The 17,930-nt window shown below is 54.6% G+C and overlaps 1 protein-coding gene across 1 annotated transcript; it reads left to right on the forward strand.

The window, feature by feature from the left end:
• The first annotated feature begins 2,966 nt into the window (after nucleotides 1-2,966).
• DMWD (DM1 locus, WD repeat containing) lies at nucleotides 2,967-15,376 on the forward strand. Its single transcript, XM_060257765.1, has 4 exons — nucleotides 2,967-3,389; nucleotides 6,702-6,884; nucleotides 10,519-11,772; nucleotides 15,114-15,376. Exons 1-4 carry the CDS (start codon nucleotides 2,967-2,969, stop codon nucleotides 15,159-15,161), a joined length of 1,908 nt encoding a protein of 635 aa, XP_060113748.1. The 3' UTR covers nucleotides 15,162-15,376.
• Nucleotides 15,377-17,930: the final 2,554 nt, after the last annotated feature.

Genomic DNA, 17,930 nt, shown 5'->3' on the forward strand with positions numbered 1-17,930 from the left:
TCCAGCGTAGACAATGAGTGAAAACATTCTCCACTGGGACACAAAAGTCTCCACCAATCTCTCAATCAGGCTAACACGGTGTATTGGCACTACACTAAATGCATTTTACATCTGTATTTTTTATTGTGTAAGAATAGCAAAAATCTGGATGCAAAATGTATTATTTAGTGTAGTGGGAATGCACCATCAAACAGCTCAAGGACCATTAGGGTTTGTAGAGTCTTTCGGGCTCAAGTGCCGTGTTCTACTGGAGAAAGTTTTCCTTCCAGACGTTTCGTTCTCAGCTGCGGAGAACATCCTCAGTGGCGTTGCAGCCGGAGCAGGCGCTCTGACCTTCTTGGCTGCTGTGCATTGAGTGGGGCCAGGGCTGCTGGAGAGCTGCTATTTCTAGGCTAGAGGGGGTGTGATGAAAGGGCAATTGGTTTGTGGATGTGCCCATGGTTTGGTGGGGCTTCCTGGAAGGGTAGTGATAAGGAAACTGGCTCAAGGACCAGTTGGGGGCAGGGGAATCCCTTCGTTTGGAGACACTCCACCCACTTCAGGGTTATAAGAAAGAGGTGGGGGGAGAGAGAGAATATCCGCTGGGCACTCCATTATACTCTGGTGTTTGGTCCCCATAGAATATAACGGAGAATCGATATGGGGCTCTGGGGGGGGGAGCATAGCTGCTGGTGCCTCTCCTAAAAAATCCCCCAAGTTTGGACCAGGGGGGTCCAATTCTGGAAGGCTGGAAAACTGGGCTAAAACCAATAAAATGAATTTTAACAAATGTAAAATTATGCATTTAGGTATGAAAAATTCCATGCATGGTTATAGGATGGGGGAGACTTGTCTTAGCAGTAGTATGTGCGAAAAGGATCTAGTGGACCATACACTGAACATGAGCCAACAGTGTGATGTGGCTAAAAAGGCAAATGTCATTTTGGGCTGAATCAACATAAGTATAGTGTCCAGATCACGTGTAGTGATGGTATCGCATTGCTCTGCTCTGGTAAGACCTCACCTGGAGTATTGTGTTCAGTTTTGGGCACCACAATTTATGGACAGAGACAAGTTGGAATGGGTCCAGAGGAGGGCAACAAAGATGGTGAGGGGTCTGGAGACCAAGTCGTATGAGGAAAGGTTGAAGGAGCTGGGCATGTTTAGCCTGGAGAGGAGGCGGCTGAGAGGTGATAGGATCACCATCTTCAAGTACCTGAAGGGCTGTCATGTAGAGGATGGTGTGGAATTGTTTTCTGTGGCCCCGGAAGGTCGGACCAGAACCAATGGGTTGAAATTAAATCAAAAGAGTTTCCGGCTCAACATTAGGAAGAACTTCCTGACCGTTAGAGCGGTTCCTCAGTGGAACAGGCTTCTTCAGGAGGGGGTTTTTAAACCACCTTGGAGGTTTTTAAACAGAGGCTAGATGGCCATCTGACAGCAATGAAGATCCTGTGAATTTAGGAGGAGGTGTTTGTGTGCTTCCTGCATTGTGCAGGGGGTTGTACTAGATGACCCTGGAGATTCCTTCCAACTCTATGATTCTATGAGCCCCCAAATAAGTTTTCCCCATCCTCCATTATTTCCATGGTAGGGATAGCCTTTAAAAGGAGCCAAAATTCCCTTGGGAGTTCGATCCTGCTTGTCACAACCTTGCTCCTGGCTCCACCCCCAGAGTCCTCAGATATTTCCTGAGTTGGACCTGGCCACCTGGCCTCCCTGGGCCCAGTCTCTTTCTCTCCCCCTGACTTACCTTGCAGGGTCATTGTGTTGATACAACCAGGGCGTGGACCCCCACCTCAGTTCCCCGTTGCTAAGAGCCCATTTTCCCTCCTTGGGGTCTACCTCGCAGAGCCATCGTGATGCGATGAGGAAAGAGCCGGCAGGGGCCCTTAGCAACGCAGGGGAGAACCCAGAGAAGGTCTTACCAATGGGGGCGGGGCAACTCTGGAGTGGGCGGGGCACAGGGGCCCTTAGTGATGTGGGGAAGGGACCCAGAGGGGGCCTTAGCGACGGGGGCGGGGTGTCTCTGGACTGGACAGGGCACAGGGGCCCTTAGCGATGCAGGGTGGGGGATCAGAGGGAGCCTTAGCAACGGGAGCGGGGAGCGTCTGGAGTGGGCGGGGCAGAGGGGCCCTTAATGATGCGGGGAAGGGACCCAGAGGGGGCCTTAGCAACAGGGGCGGGGCGTCTCCGGACTGGATGGGGCACAGGGGCCCTTAGTGATGCAGGGGGGGGGATCAGAGGGAGCCTTAGCAACGGGAGCGGGGAGCGTCTGAAGTGGGCGGGGTAGAGGGCCCCTTAATGATGCAGGTGGTACCCAGAGGGAGCCTTAGCAATGGGGGTGGGGCGTCTCCGGACTGGATGGGGCACAGGGGCCCTTAGGGATGCGGGGGGGGGGGGAGAATCAGAGGGAGCCTTAGCAACGGGGGCAGGGCGTGTCTGGAGTGGGCGGGGCAGAGGGCCCCTTAATGATGCAGGGGGTACCCAGAGGGAGCCTTAGCAATGGGGGCGGGGCGTCTCTGGAATGGGCGGGGCACAGGGGCCCTTAGTGATGTGGGGAAGGGACCCAGAGGGGGCCTTAGCAACGGGGCCGGGGGTCTTCAGACTAGACAGGGCACAGGGGCCTTAGCGATGCGGGGGAGGGGGGAAGCAGAGGGAGCCTTAGCAACGGCGGCGGGGCGTCTCCGGAATGGGCGGGGCACAGGGGCCCTTAGTGATGCGGGGCGACCCACGGGGGGCCTTAGCAACGGGAGGCGGGGCGTCTCCGGACTGGACGGGGCAGTCAGCCAAGCCCCGCCCAGTCCGGAGGCACCCCGCCTCCCGTGGCTAAGGTTCCCCCCCGCGTCGCTAAGGACCCCTGCCGGCGTCGCTAAGGGCCGCGCATCCTCCTCCCGTTGCCGGGCAACGCGGCTTCCGGGTCAGCGCCAGGCCCGGCTTCCGGCAGCCGCAGGAGCGAGAGGAGGAGGCGGCGGCGCGGCGGGAAGATGGCGGCGGCGGCGGCGGCCCCGTCGGCGGCGGGCGCGGCTCTGGCTCCCCCGGCCCCTGTGGCGGCGCCGGGCCCCGATGCCGGCCCGTCCCCGCCGCCGCCGCCCCACGAGATCAAGAGCCAGTTCCGCACCCGCGAGGGCGCCTACCGCCTCCTGGGCGCCCCCGAGCCCCGCGCCAGGCCCGCCCTGCCCCCCGCCGCCCCCGCGCCCCCCGCCGCGCCCCTCCCGCCCCCCGCCGCGCCCCCCGCCCTGCCCCCCGTCCGCCTCTCCCTCGTCCGCCTCGCGCCCCCCGAGCCCGACCCCGCCGCCCCCGACCCCGCCGCCGGCCTGGCCGCCGAGCGCAGCCGCGTCTGCTTCAACCTCGGCAGGGAGCTCTACTTCTACTCGGGCGCCGGCGGAGCCCCCGGGCGGGGGAGGAGGGTGAGCCCCCGGGAGAATCCGGGAGGGTGGGCGGGAGGGATGCCGGCCTCCAGGAGTTGCCGCTCAGGCCCTTGGGGAGTGGGGTCGCCCTCCTGGCTGGCTCTGGATACATTTCCCCCTCTTTCCCCAGAAATAAGGGGACGGGAGGTGGGTGGGATGCCAGCCTCCAGGAGGGGCCTGGGGACCCCCAGGAATTGCTGCTCAGGCTCTTGGGGAGCGGGGTCACCCTCCTGGCTGGCTCTGGATAGATTTCCCCCTTTCCCCGGGAATAAGGGGAGGGGGTGGGAGGGATGCCAGCCTCCAGGAGGGGCCTGGGGAGCCCCAGGAATTGCTGCTCAGGCTCTTGGGGAGCGGGGTCGCCCTCCTGACTGGCTCTGGATAGATTTCCCCCTCTTTCCCTGGGAATAAGGGGACAGGAGGTGGGTGGGTTGCCAGCCTCCAGGAGGGGCCTGGGAATTGCAGCTCAGGCTCTTGGGGAGCCGGGGTCGCCCCCCTGGTTGGCTCTGGATAGATTTCCCCCTCTTTCCCTGGGAATAAGGGGAGGGCATGGGAGGGATGCCAGCCGCTGGGGGCGGGCCTGGGGACCCTCCAGAATTGCAACTGAGGCTCTTGGGGAGCGGGGTCGCTCTCCTGGCTGGCTCTGGTTAGGTTTCCCCTTCTTTCCCCAGGAATAGGGGGTGGGGGTGAGCATCTGGATGCTTTGGAGGGTGGACTCCTGGACATTGTGCACCACTGACGTTCCCAGGCTCCATATCCAAAACCTTCCATCTTTGTGACCGCTCTGAGATTCAGAGTATAGAGTGGGATATAAATCCAATATCATCTTGTTCCTCTAACCCAGAGCTGGCAACCCGATCCAGAGGCCTTTCTCCTTCCCTGGGGTTAGGGTAGGGCCGGGAAGCGGTGGGGCTTAGGCTCTTGGGGAGCCGGGGTCACCCTCCTGGCTGGCTCTGGATAGATTTCCCCCTTTCCTCGGGCGGCAGTGGAGGGAATAAGGGGAGAGGGGGTGGGTGGGATGCCAGCCTCCAGGGGGGACCTGCAAATCCCCCAGAATTACAGCTCATCTCCAGAGTACAGAAAGAAACGGATGCTTTTGGGGGGGGGGGGTGGACTCTAGGACATTGTGCCCCACTGATGTTCCCAGGCTCCATCTCCAAAATCTTCCCACTGAGAGACAGTTTGATGTGCAGACTCTTATCTGGGAGAACCGGGTTTGATTCCCCACTCCTTCACTTGCAGCTGCTGGAATGGCCTTGGGTCAGCCATAGCTCTGGCAGAGGTTGTCCTTGAAAGGACAGCTGCTGGGAGAGCCCTCTCAGCCCCACCCACCTCACAGGGTGTCTGTTGTGGGGCGGGGGGAGGTAAAAGGAAATTGTGACCGCTCTGAGATTCAGAGTATAGGGTGGGATATAAATCCAATATCATCTTGTTCCTCTAACCCAGAGCTGGCAACCTGATCCAGAGGCCTTTCTCCTTCCTTGGGGTTAGGGTAGGGCCGGGGGGGGGGGGTAGGGCAGGCTCAGGCACTTGTGGAGCCGGGGTCACCCTCCTTTCTGTTTCTGGATATATTTCCCCCCTCTTTCCTCGGACGGCGGTGGAGGGAGGATGGAATGAGAGCAGGCCAGGAGGGGAGAGGCGGTGGGTGGGGGGCCCTGGAGGGACATTGGGGTGGGTGGAATGCCAGCCTCCAGGAGGGACCTGGGAATCCCCTGGAATTACAGCTCACTTCCAGATTACAGAAAGAAATAGATGCTTTGGAGGGTGGACTCTAAGACATTGTGCTCCGCTGAGGTCCCCAAGCTCCATCTCCAAAATCTTCCAGCTGAGAGCCAGTTTGGTGTAGTGGTTAAGTGTGCGGACTCTTATCTGGGAGAACTGGGTTTGATTCCCCACTCCTCCACTTGCAGCTGCTGGAATAGCCTTGGGTTAGCCATAGCTCTCGCAGAGCTGTCCTTGAAAGGGCAGTTTCTGTCAGAGCTCTCTCAGCCCCACCCACCTCACAGGGTGTCTGTTGTGGAGGGAGGGGGAAGGTAAAAGGAAATTGTGACCGCTCTGAGATTCAGAGTATAGGGCAGGATATAAATCCAATAGCGGCCCCGTGGCACAGAGTGGTAAAGCTGCAGTACTGCAGTACCGTGATCTGAACTCTTTGCTCAGGACCTGAGTTCGATTCCAGCAGAAGCTGGATTCAGATAGCCGGCCCAAGGTTGACTCAGCCTTCCAGCCTTCCGAGGCTGGTAAAATGAGTACCCAGCTTGCTGGGGGGAAAGTGTAAAAGACCCGGGGGAAGGCAATGGAAAACCAGCGCTTAAAAAAAATCTGCCATGAAAACGTTGTGAAAGCAACATCACCCCATAGTCGGAAATGACTGGTGCTTGCACAGGGGACCTTTCCTTTCCATAAGAACATAAGAGAAGGCATGTTGGATCAGGCCAGTGGCCCATCCAGTCCAACACTCTGTGTCACATGAGAACAGAAGAGATGCCCTGTTGGATCAGGCCAATGGCCCATCCAGTCCAACACTCTGTGTCACACAGTGGCCAAATATATACACACACTGTGGCTAATAGCCACTGATGGACCTCTGCTCCATATTTTTATCTAACCCCCTCTTGAAGCTGGCTATGCTTCCAATCCAATATCTTCTGCTTCTTCTAACGTAGAGCTGGCAACTGATCCAGAGGCCTTTCTCCTTCCCGGGGGTTATGGTAGGGATGGGTGGGTGGGACCTCTTATGTCCTTATCCTTGGCTACAGGGATAAGAACATAAGAGAAGCCACATTAGATCAGGCCAGTGGCCCATCCAGCCCAACACTGTATCGCTCAGTGGCAAACAAAACAGGTGCCATCAATGGGGCCAGGACACTAGAAGCCCTCCCACTCTCCCCATACAGAGTATCACTTGCCCCAGACAGAGAGTTCCATCTGTCCTATGTGTGGGTAGATGTCGCTGCATCCAAGTGCGGGTCAGGCGTACTGGTAGCTTTTGTGTTGCCACTTGGCGATGTCAGCGTGGTCTGCTGGAATGGGTGGAAATTAGGATTGCGTCTAGCGCAGCAGGTTCCCAGCTCATATAAAAACGGAGCAAAGAAGTGCGGATGTTAGATGCCAGAGATCCTGCAGTCATGCACTGCCCAGCTCTGGGGGGAGACAGCCTGAGCTCTAAAGGCTGTGAGTGGCACAGGGAGTGAGAGCAGCGGTTTTCGTGGCAGTTGTGTCTGTCGGGATTCCCAGCCAGCGCTCTTAACGCCTGGCTTCTGGCCTCTCCTTTCTGCCCTTCCCCCTTTTCTGATCGCTGGCTTTCGCTTCCAGTCCATCGACCTGAAGAAACCCATCGACAAGCGGATCTACAAGGGGACGCAGCCCACCTGCCACGATTTCAACCAGTTCACCGCCGCTTCCGAAAGCATCTCTCTGCTGGTCGGGTTCTCAGCCGGGCAGGTGCAGTACCTGGATCTCATCAAGAAAGACACCAGCAAGCTCTTCAACGAGGAGGTGAGTGGCTGGCCTGGCCAGGGCCTTTGTCGAACAGCTAACACGCGTTTCAGAGAGAGAGTGTTGTCTCTGAATGCATTTCTCTTCTTTCCTGGGGCCTGTGAATTGGGCAGAGGCTGCTGTTGTGGCCCCAGCCGATCATCTCCCGCCTAGAGATCCGTGTTGTGTTTGAGCTTCCTAAAACCTTTCAGCAGTCGTGCAGGAGGAACAAGTGATGAGGGGTAACGTGACAGATTTACGGAATGATGGAAAGGATAGAGGAGGTGGAGAAAGAAATCCTTTCCTCTCTTTCTCACAATAAAAGAACTTATGGTTCTGACTTTCAAAGCCCCGAACGGTCTGGGGCCAGCATATCTGCGAGACTACCTCTTCCCATATACCCCCACTCCATGGATTAAAATCTGCTGGTAATCCAGTTTGGTGTAGTGGTTCAGCGTGTGGACTCTTATCGGGGAGAACCGGGTTTGATTCCCCACTTGCAGCTGCTGGAATGGCCTTGGGTCAGCCATAGCTCTCTTATCAGGGAGAACTGGGTTTGATTCCCCACTCCTCCACTTGCAGCTGCTGGAATGGCCTTGGGTCAGCCAGAGCTCTCTTATCTGGGAGAACCGGGTTTGATTCCGCACTCCTCCACTTGCACCTGCTGGAATGGCCTTGGGTCAGCCATAGCTCTCTTATCAGGGAGAACTGGGTTTGATTCCGCACTCCTCCACTTGCACCTGCTGGAATAGCCTTGGGTCAGCCAGAGCTCTTTTATCTGGGGGAATCGGGTTTGATTTCCCACTCCTCCACTTGCACCTGCTGGAATGGCGTTGGGTCAGCCATAGCTCTCTTATCTGGGAGAACCGGGTTTGATTCCCCACTCCTCCACTTGCACCTGCTGGAATGGCCTTGGTTCAGCCAGAGCTCTCTTATCAGGGAGAACTGGGTTTGATTCCCCACTCCTCCACTTGCACCTGCTGGAATGGCCTTGGGTCAGCCATAGCTCTCTTATCTGGGAGAACCGGGTTTGATTCCCCACTCCTCCACTTGCACCTGCTGGAATGGCCTTGGGTCAGCCAGAGCTCTCTTATCAGGGAGAACTGGGTTTGATTCCGCACTCCTCCACTTGCAGCTGCTAGAATGGCCTTGGGTCAGCCAGAGCTCTCTTATCAGGGAGAACTGGGTTTGATTCCCCACTCCTCCACTTGCACCTGCTGGAATAGCCTTGGGTCAGCCAGAGCTCTTTTATCTGGGAGAACCAGGTTTGATTCCCCACTCCTCCACTTGCACCTGCTGGAATGGCCTTGGTTCAGCCAGAGCTCTCTTATCAGGGAGAACTGGGTTTGATTCCGCACTCCTCCACTTGCAGCTGCTGGAATGGCCTTGGGTCAGCCAGAGCTCTCTTATCTGGGAGAACTGGGTTTGATTCCCTACTCCTCCACTTGCACCTGCTGGCATGGCCTTGGGTCAGCCAGAGCTCTGGCAGAGGTTGTCCTTGAAAGGGCAACTGCTGTGAGAGCCCTCTTCAGCCCCACCTACCTCACGGGGTGTCTGTTGTGGGGGAGGAAGGTCAAGGAGATTGTGAGCTGCTCTGAGACTCTGAGATTTGGAGTGGAGGGTGGGATATAAATCCAGTATCATCTTCTTAATTCCTGGCCCGAAAGAATAACCCGGGACAGGGCATTTTCTGTCCTGGCCCCTACCTGGTGGAACAAGCCCCAGAGAGCGCTGAGGTCAGCTGGAAAGAACCAGCTGAATATCCCTGGGCCAAGGGAGGCCAGATTGAAGACCACCCGGGATCGGGCCTTCTCCATTGCGGCTCCACTGCTGCGGAATCAACTCCCAGAGGAGGTACGGGCCCTGCGATGTATAGACTAATTCCGCAGGGCCTGTAAGACCTACCTCTTCAAAATAGCCTTCGCCTAATACCGAGCTAAGAAAGTGCCGCTGGATATGTTTTTTTCTGCCATTGAACTTATGAAAGACTTATTATAGCACCATAATGTTAATTTTAATATAATCTGTAAAATGATTTATGATGATTTTACTGCTATGTATGATTTTATTGTATTGCATTTGTATGTTGTGAGCCGCCCTGAGCCTGCTTGTGCGGGGAGGGCGGGATATAAATAAAAAGTATTATTATTATTATTATTATTATTAAGACAGAGCTGTTCCACCAGGCATTCAACTGAGGCGGTGGATGTTTTGTTATTCTGTGACTTCCCTGCTACAGGGACCCCAATGATAAAACTGTGCTGACCCATTTATCTTACTCCAGCTGGGGGATGTATGGAAGAAGAGGAGGCAACGGATACCACCAACTGCAGAATTGGTGTTTGTTTTTCGATTGTTATATTGCTTTTCGATTGTATATTGTTTTATTGTATGTATTTGATTTTAGTCTTGTGGGCTTTTGTTACCCGCCCAGAGCCCATTTGGGAAAGGGCGGGCTATAAATTGAAAATAATAAATAATGAAGGGCACACAATGAAATGAATGAGCAGGAAACTTGGAACAGATAAAATGAAGTCCTCCTTTGCCCAAAGAGCCGTTAACATGTAGAATTCACTGGCGCAGAAAGTGGCGGTTGGCTACAAGTGCAGATAGCTTCATAAGGGAGTTGGATAAACTTATAGAAGAGAGGTCCATGAGTGGCTATCAGCCACAAGGTATAGAGCAGGGGTGGCCAACGGTAGCCCTCCAGATGTTTTTTTGCCTACAACTCCCATCAGCTCCAGCCAGCATGGCCAATGGCTGGGCTGATGGGAGTTGTAGACCAAAAACATCTGGAGAGCTACCATCTACCATAGAGGGAGCATTCTGTCTGTGGCAGTGATACGCTGTATAATTGGTGCTGGAGGGGGCAACAGTGGGAGGGCTTCTAGAGTTCTGGCCCTGTAGAATCATAGAGCGGGAAGGGACTGCCAGGGTCATCTAGTCCAACCCCCTGCACAATGCAGGAAACTCACAAATCCCTCCCCCTAAGTTCACAGGATCCTCATTGCTGTCAGATGGCCGTCTAGCCTCTGTTTAAAAATCTCACCCTATTCCTTCATCCAGATCACTGCTAAAGATGTTGAACAAAACAGGTCCCAGGACAGATCCCTGAGGCACTCCACTTGTCACTCCTCTGCTGGAATGGCCTTGGGTCAGCCATAGCTCTGGCAGAGGTTGTCCTTGAAAGGGCAGACTCTTATCTGGGAGAACCGGGTTTGATTCCTCCACTTGCAACTGCTGGAATGGCCTTGGTCAGCCGTAGCTCTGGCAGAGGTTGTCCTTGAAAGGGCAGACTCTTATCTGGGAGAATCGGGTTTGATTCCTCCACTCCTCCACTTGCAGCTGCTGGAATGGCCTTGAGTCAGTCGTAGCTCTGGCAGAGGTTGTCCTTGAAAGGGCAGACTCTTATCTGGGAGAACTGGGTTTGATTCCCCACTCCTCCACTTGCACCTGCTGGAATGGCCTTGGGTCAGTCAGAGCTCTGGCAGAGGTTGTCCTTGAAAGGGCAGACATTCTTACATTTTTAAGTGCCGGGTGTGGCAAAAGTTACGGGGCTGCCCCTGTCGAGGGGTATCATTGCCGTCTTTTGCTTGGGATTCGACGGTGTGTTTTCTCATCCTGCCCTTTCTCCTTCCCAACCCCCGCCCCGCAGAGGCTGATCGACAAGACCAAGGTGACCTTCGTGAAATGGATCCCAGAGACGGAGTCCCTCTTCCTGGCCTCCCACGCCAGCGGCCACCTCTACCTGTACAACGTGGAGCACCCCTGCGGCTCGGCCTCGCCCCAGTACACGCTCCTCAAGCAAGGGGAGGGCTTCACGGTCTACGCCTGCAAGAGCAAAAGCGCCCGCAACCCATTGCTGAAGTGGGCCGTGGGCGAAGGGGCCCTGAACGAGTTTGCCTTCTCCCCCGACGGCCGCTACCTGGCCTGCGTCAGCCAAGACGGCTGCCTGCGCGTCTTCCATTTCGATTCCATGCTCCTGCAGGGCATGATGAAGAGCTACTTCGGGGGCCTCCTGTGCGTCTGCTGGAGCCCCGACGGGCGCTACATCGTGACCGGCGGCGAGGACGACCTGGTGACCGTCTGGTCGTTCGCCGAGGGCCGGGTCATCGCCAGGGGCCACGGCCACAAGTCCTGGGTCAACGCAGTCGCCTTCGACCCCTTCACCACCAGCACGGAGGAGGACGAGGCCAGCGAGTTCAGCGGGAGCGACGAAGACATCCAGGACTCTTTGAATTTCGGCCGGGTGCGGACGAGCAGCACCCTCTCCCACCTCTCCAAGCACAGCACCAAAAGTACCCCCTCCGTGACCTACCGTTTCGGGTCTGCCGGCCAGGACACGCAGTTCTGCCTCTGGGACCTGACGGAGGACGTCCTCTACCCTCACCACCCGCTTTCCCGGGCCCGAACGCTCACAAACACCTTCAGCGCCGGCATCCCGCCTTCGGGTAGCGGCGGCAGCAACCTGGCCGCCGAATCGGGAGGCGGGGCCCTGCCTCGCTCGCTCTCTCGCTCCAACAGCCTGCCCCACCCGGCCGTCACCAGCGCCGCCAAGAGCCACGTGGCCGATGGGGCGGTGCCCTTCAGCATCGGCAAGTTCGCCACCCTCACCCTGCAAGAGCGGAAGGACAAGAACGCCGAGAGGGAGCACAAGCGCTACCACAGCCTGGGCAACATCAGCAAGAGCAACGACAAGCTCAACGTGGTGCCCAAGAGCAAGCTGGACACCGCCAAAGTCCTGGGCACGGCCCTGTGCCCCCGCATCAACGAGGTCCCCCTCCTGGAGCCCCTGGTCTGCAAAAAGATCGCCCACGAGCGGCTGACGGTGCTGCTCTTCCTGGAGGACTGTATCATTACTGCCTGCCAGGAGGGGCTCATCTGCACGTGGGCTCGGCCGGGGAAAGCGGTAAGTGACAGGGTAGTGCCGGTTTGGTGTAGCGGTTAAGTGTGCGGACTCTTGGAGAACCACGTTCGATCCCCCACTCCTCCACTTGCAACTGCTGGAATGACCTTGGGTCAGCCGTAGCTCTGGCAGAGGTTGTCCTCGAAAGGGCAGACTCTTATCTGGGAGAACCAGGGTTGATTCCCTACTCCTCCACTTGCAACTGCTGGAATGACCTTGGGTCAGCCGTAGCTCTGGCAGAGGTTGTCCTCGAAAGGGCAGACTCTTATCTGGGAGAACCAGGGTTGATTCCCTACTCCTCCACTTGCAACTGCTGGAATGACCTTGGGTCAGCCATAGCTCTGGCAGAGGTTGTCCTCGAAAGGGCAGACTCTTATCTGGGAGAATCGGGGTTGATTCCCTACTCCTCCACTTGCAGCTGCTGGAATGACCTTGGTTCAGCCATAGCTCTGGCAGAGGTTGTCCTCGAAAGGGCAGACTCTTATCTGGGAGAACCGGGTTTGATTCCCCACTCCTCCACTTGCAGCTGCTGGAATGGCCTTGGGTCAGCCAGAGCTCTCTTATCTGGGAGAACTGGGTTTGATTCCCCACTCCTCCACTTGCAGCTGCTGGAATGGCCTTGGGTCAGCCAGAGCTCTTTTATCTGGGAGAACTGGGGTTGATTCCCTACTCCTCCACTTGCAGCTGCTGGAATGACCTTGGGTCAGCCATAGCTCTGGCAGAGGTTGTCCTCGAAAGGGCAGACTCTTATCTGGGAGAACCGGCTTTGATTCCCCACTCCTCCACTTGCAGCTGCTGGAATGGCCTTGGGTCAGCCATAGCTCTGGCAGAGGTTGTCCTCGAAAGGGCAGACTCTTATCTGGGAGAACCGGCTTTGATTCCCCACTCCTCCACTTGCAGCTGCTGGAATGGCCTTGTGTCAGCCATAGCTCTGGCAGAAGTTGTCCTCGAAAGGGCAGACTCTGGGAGAACCGGGTTTGATTCCCCACTCCTCCACTTGCAGCTGCTGGAATGGCCTTGGGTCAGCCAGAGCTCTCTTATCTGGGAGAACCGGGTTGGATTCCCCACTCCTCCACTTGCAGCTGCTGGAATGGCCTTGTGTCAGCCATAGCTCTGGCAGAAGTTGTCCTCGAAAGGGCAGACTCTGGGAGAACCGGGTTTGATTCCCCACTCCTCCACTTGCAGCTGCTGGAATGGCCTTGGGTCAGCCGTAGCTCTGGCAGAGGTTGTCCTTAAAAGGGCAGCTGCTGTAAGATCTCTCTCAGAGTGTTGTGGGGGGAGGGGAAGGTAAAGGAGATTGTGAGCCGCTCTGAGATTCAGCGTAATCAAACCCATCATCATCATCTTCTTCCTCTGCAAAACAGCTCATGGTCGATCCAGTGGTTACCCTTCTGGGTGCAACAGCCAGTCTGGTGTAGTGGTTAAGTGAGCCGGAGGACCTGCTTGTTTCAAAGGCTGCTCCCCCATCTCTGGAGTGTGGGGACTTCATGAAAAGAGGACCTCTGACCATGCGCAGAGTACCATCTCCCTCTGTCTCACTTCTGTGTTCACACAAGCAGCTCCCTGACTTTGAGGACTAGAGAATTTAGGCTGTGCCTCATGCTTGGTGTAGTGGTGAAGTGCACCGTTCTGGGAGAACCGCGTTTGATTCCCCACTCCTCCACTTGCACCTGCTGGAACAGCCTTGGGTCACCCTTAGCTCTTGTAGTTGTCCTTGAAAGGGCAGCTTCTGTGAGAGCCAGTTTGGTGCAGTGGTGAAGTGTGCGGACTCTTATCTGGGAGAACCGAGTTTGATTCCCCACTCCTCCACTTGCAGCTGCTGGAATGGCCTTGGGTCGGCCCTAGCTCTGGCAGAGGTTGTCCTTGAAAGGGCAGCTTCTCTTAGCCCCACCCGCCTCACAGAGTGTCTGTTGTGGGGAAGGAAGATAAAGGAGATTGTGAGCCATTCTGAGACTCGGAGTGGAGGGTGGGGTATAAATCCAATTTATTTATTTGTTTATTTATTTGATTTGATTTTTAGCCTACCCTTCCCGTAGAACAGGCTCATGGCAGGTTACATCATAAAAACAGTCTACAGTAAAAACAGTGAAAGACCAATTTAAAATATATAAAATCTAAAATTACAGTTCTCGTGCTCCCCTTTCTCAGGGTTTTTGTTGCCACGCTGACAGCAGCTGGTACAGTCCTACCTTTTGTTCTGGGGTCCAGACACAATGACTCACCAGAATACAACACTTAAAGAAGATATCATAACATCTGTATAGTCAAACAACTTCTAAGAAGTATACAATATACATTCAAGGCAGCTCTATAGTCCATGACTAATAACTTCCGTACTTGAAACCTGTGGTGTACTGTCTCTTTAAAACAAAAAACTTCCAAAATGTTTCAACACTCTTGCTAAGTCGTCACCGGGGGTCCAAAACTGCAGGATAGAGGCAGCAAGTCCACAAGAAAAGAAATCAAATCACTGAGAGTACTTGCCAAATCTAGACCCTGATGGCAGTTTTGCGACCTTCGTCTGCTCTGTCTCTCATAGGAATGTGTTTTCACGGAGCCACAGTTCAATAATTTTAACATAGGATCAACGCATGTTGTTCTCTAATCAAACCTGTTCCCGGGACTTGATTTGAGAAGAACGTATTTTGTATACTTGTAGGAAGTTGTTTGGCTATACAGATGTTATGATATCTTCTTTAAGTGTTGGATTCCGGCGAGTCATCGTGTTTTGATCATATTGTACACCGTGAACTGTTTTGTCAGTGCCTTTAGTTCTGGGGTAGCAGGGCAGCCCCACCATCGTGCCGTTTTTTCCTTATGTGGCGAAACAGAAAGCTGGTTGATGCAATGAACCCAAAAAACCAAACAGTAAAGCTTTTCCTGTGTTGTGTGATAATGCCTTTGTGCACCTGTGCGTGTATTCAAAGAAGCTCCGTGCTCACTGAAAAGAGGCATGTGTGGAGATAAGAGAGACAATCCGTGTTCCCTCTAAGTTGAGTTCGTATGAGCTAGCTCACAGTTTTTCAGCCTCCGGCTCACACATTTTTGCCTGAGCTCAGGAAGGATGACCCCAGAGCACACTAATTGATGCAGCAGCTCACAACTTTAATGCCAGCAGCTCACAAAGTAGAAGTTTTGCTCACAAGACTCTGCAGCTTAGAGGGAACACTGGAGACAATTACAGCGTTTTTAGTAAGAAAGAGGGGGAGACCAAAGGCATTGCAGAAAAGGGGTTTTTTTGAGGAAGCATTTGAAAGAAGTGGTGTTAGCTCCTTCTAGCTTCACAGTCCACATTATCCAGGATCCCTGAGGCTTTGGTTCATCTGCCAATGTTTTCTTTTCAGACCGTGAACTCCCAAAACGGTGGCTCGCCCAGTGGCACGGTGGTATAACCAGGCGTTCCTGCTCAGCTGGCCAGTCTCCCCGGGCAGGCATCTCCGGCTCCTCGCTCAGCCGAGCCTGTCCCGCTAAGGCAACGAAGCTCTTCTGCTCCTAATATCTGCTGTATGTACAGGTTGTTTCCTCCCTCCTCCGTCTACGGCACTAACTGTACGGAAAGAGAGACGCTAACAGAGTTAATATATTGAAACCTTACGTAGCACAGGAACCCGTTGCACTCCTCTGCTAGTTAAAAGTATTAATTAAGGAACCGTATTTAAGGCAAAGATCCTAGCACAGGCCGCTGGAGGGGGGGGCAGATTTGCACAAGGATGAACTGAGCTTGCACCCCCTTTTCCTACCCCTCCCTCTCCACACACACACACACACCCACGACAGGGATTCCTAACTGCCTTTCAGTTGTGATACCCCGGGACTCGACAGAGTTTAGTTGTGACCCTCTGCCTCTTTGAAGAAAGTGAGTGGAATCCCTTTTATTGCACAGGAGAAATTTCTCTGTACCCTCCCCGCCCCGTTGCTTTAAAAAAAAATTAGTTTGGGGTTTTTGTTTTTTTTTTTGTTTTTGGTATTTTGCACAAAAATCCCCATTTCTTCTGCTGACACGAGGGAACGGAAGCACCCTTATCCAGCTGGCAACCTGTGCAGTCTTCAGCCGCGGGGGGGACCAGCCCCACGGATCCTCCAGGAGCAACTCGCTGATCTCCCAAAGAGCTGCTCATGATCCAGCAAACTACTGCCTGGGAGCGCCCATCCCCCCAATTTGCAGGTGTCGTTGCTCAGTACTGGGGTCGGGGCTTAGACGTCTGTCTGGCCATCTGCCCTTTTCTCTGCATCCTCTCGCCACCCTCTGAATGCTTCTGTGCGATTCTCTCAGACACTGAACGGGACTTCCTTTGAACCGGCTGGTCCTTGAACCGGAAGACAGTTTGCAGGCCCCTCATTTTTCACTTTACCAGCCCTTCTCCCTCCCTCCTCTCCGAGTCTTGTCTTTTTCCTCCTCTCCCCTATTGAATCTCGTAGCTGAGCCAGCTAGATGTGCTCCAACCTGAACAACCCAGGTTTTCCTGTCAGTACCCACAGATGTGTTAACAGTAGCCAACTGGACGACATCGAGACCAGTCTGGAAAGCCCTAAACCAGAGTAACAAAATCGATTTGCCACTTCTGCCGCCCAGGAATCAACATGTCAAGCCCTTGTTGACCTGAAAGAGGTTGGTCTGGTTAGTGTTTCGTCAGTTAAACTCCTGGAGCCCCTCACTCCATCTGTATTTAGTAGTATTCGGACACTAGATTCGGTAGTATTTGGGCACACATTTCAGTGTTGTCAGAGGAGGTGAAAGTGGAACTATCCGGGTGGTTGGCTCATTTAGCTATTCTCATAGATGATAGCTTAAATCGTTTGTGTCAGCCATGGATTTAGTCAGTGGTTGCAAATCTGATGAGGCGCAGTTGAACCACTCGTTTCAGTGGCTAGAATGCCCGTTGGACTCTGCAACGCAGCAGGCAACCTTCAGCCTCTCGGTGACTTGCAGCAGGCAGGCAGTTGGGTTTGTCTGTATTCAGCAGGGTTCTTCAGGACTGCGTGTCCCGTGGGGGACAGATTCCGACTGGACTCTGGTTGGAAGATTCGCCCTTCAGAGGTTCACTTCCTGTCTCCCTTCAGAAGCACATTACTGTGAAAAGAGGCAGCTGCCACGAAGGGCGATCGGAGCTACCCAAAACCTGTAAATATGTGCATATTTAATTCAATATATAGCCCTTTAAAACGTCCCTGAGGTTTTTACTTGTTCCAGGCCAACCATATAGCATGTTAAGAATTACGTTAACAACAAACATTAACGAGCACTGAGCATAATACCTGTGGTTTTACTGCTATATATTGTGTAGCATACTTGGATTAAATGCACATATACAGGTGAGTTTTGGAGGGCTTTGGTTGTCCCTACAGCTGCACTGGTGTGCGGTGTGGAGTCAGCTAGGCAGCTGGTTTTAACCCTTTTATTACTTCGCAAGATAGGAACTTAGTGTCCGAGAGCCTCACCGCCCTTCCCCATTAAAGCCTTCGTCTAAAGCCGCGGAGGACAGCGAGGGGCCGGGGCCTGTCGCTTGTCGCTAGTTTGTGCAGGGGTTGCGTCTGCCGTTGCAAAGCCGGTGCCGCAAGCTCAGGGGGGCAAAGGTTCTTTAATCATTTGGGCTGAAGAAGGCAGGGTTTTTGAGAGCAGCGCCGAGCAGCTTCTTGCTTTTGCTTGGCATATCCTTAACGGGAGGGTAAAGGGGCTGAGCTGGCAGAGCTGTTTTGGGAACAACGGCGCTCTCTTCCAGGGCAAGCGAGGGAAGGCTCCTTGCACCAGGCGAGGGAGTGTCGCAGTTCACAGAATGGATCCCCGTGACCCGTCATTGTGCGTGCTGCGACAGGTAGCAGTTCCAGGTGCATGTTGGGGAAGCACCCCAGCCTTGTCCACCTGCTCGTGCTTCCCCACGGGGCTTCCGGCTCTTGGCCAAATCAGGCTGCGGAGCTCTGCTCTCACAAAAGAGGAGCTGCCCCATATCTTGGGGGGGAGGGGTTGGATATGTTCCTGGAACAGTCAGCTGACAGGAAGTGTTGAGGCCCGGCTGATGCCACGTGCATTGAAACAGTAGTTGTGTTGCAGGGTGTGCGGCCCCTGGTTGAGGCATTCCTTGAGGCCAAGGCGGGTTTTGCCCATGGTGAATCGTCTACAACCCTCTAGGCTGGAAGCCCTTTCCCCTAATCAGGGACGAGTC

Source organism: Heteronotia binoei, chromosome 17, assembly GCF_032191835.1.
Source record: "Heteronotia binoei isolate CCM8104 ecotype False Entrance Well chromosome 17, APGP_CSIRO_Hbin_v1, whole genome shotgun sequence".
In the NCBI taxonomy this organism is placed as follows: domain Eukaryota; kingdom Metazoa; phylum Chordata; class Lepidosauria; order Squamata; family Gekkonidae; genus Heteronotia; species Heteronotia binoei.

Coding starts and splice junctions, on each gene's coding strand:
- DMWD (XM_060257765.1), top strand. CDS start 2,967: ATGGCGGCGGCGGCGGCGGCCCCGTCGGCGGCGGGCGCGGCTCTGGCT. Junction 3,390..6,701: donor CCCCCGGGCGGGGGAGGAGG/GTGAGCCCCCGG, acceptor TTTCGCTTCCAG/TCCATCGACCTGAAGAAACC. Junction 11,773..15,113: donor GGGCTCGGCCGGGGAAAGCG/GTAAGTGACAGG, acceptor TTTTCTTTTCAG/ACCGTGAACTCCCAAAACGG.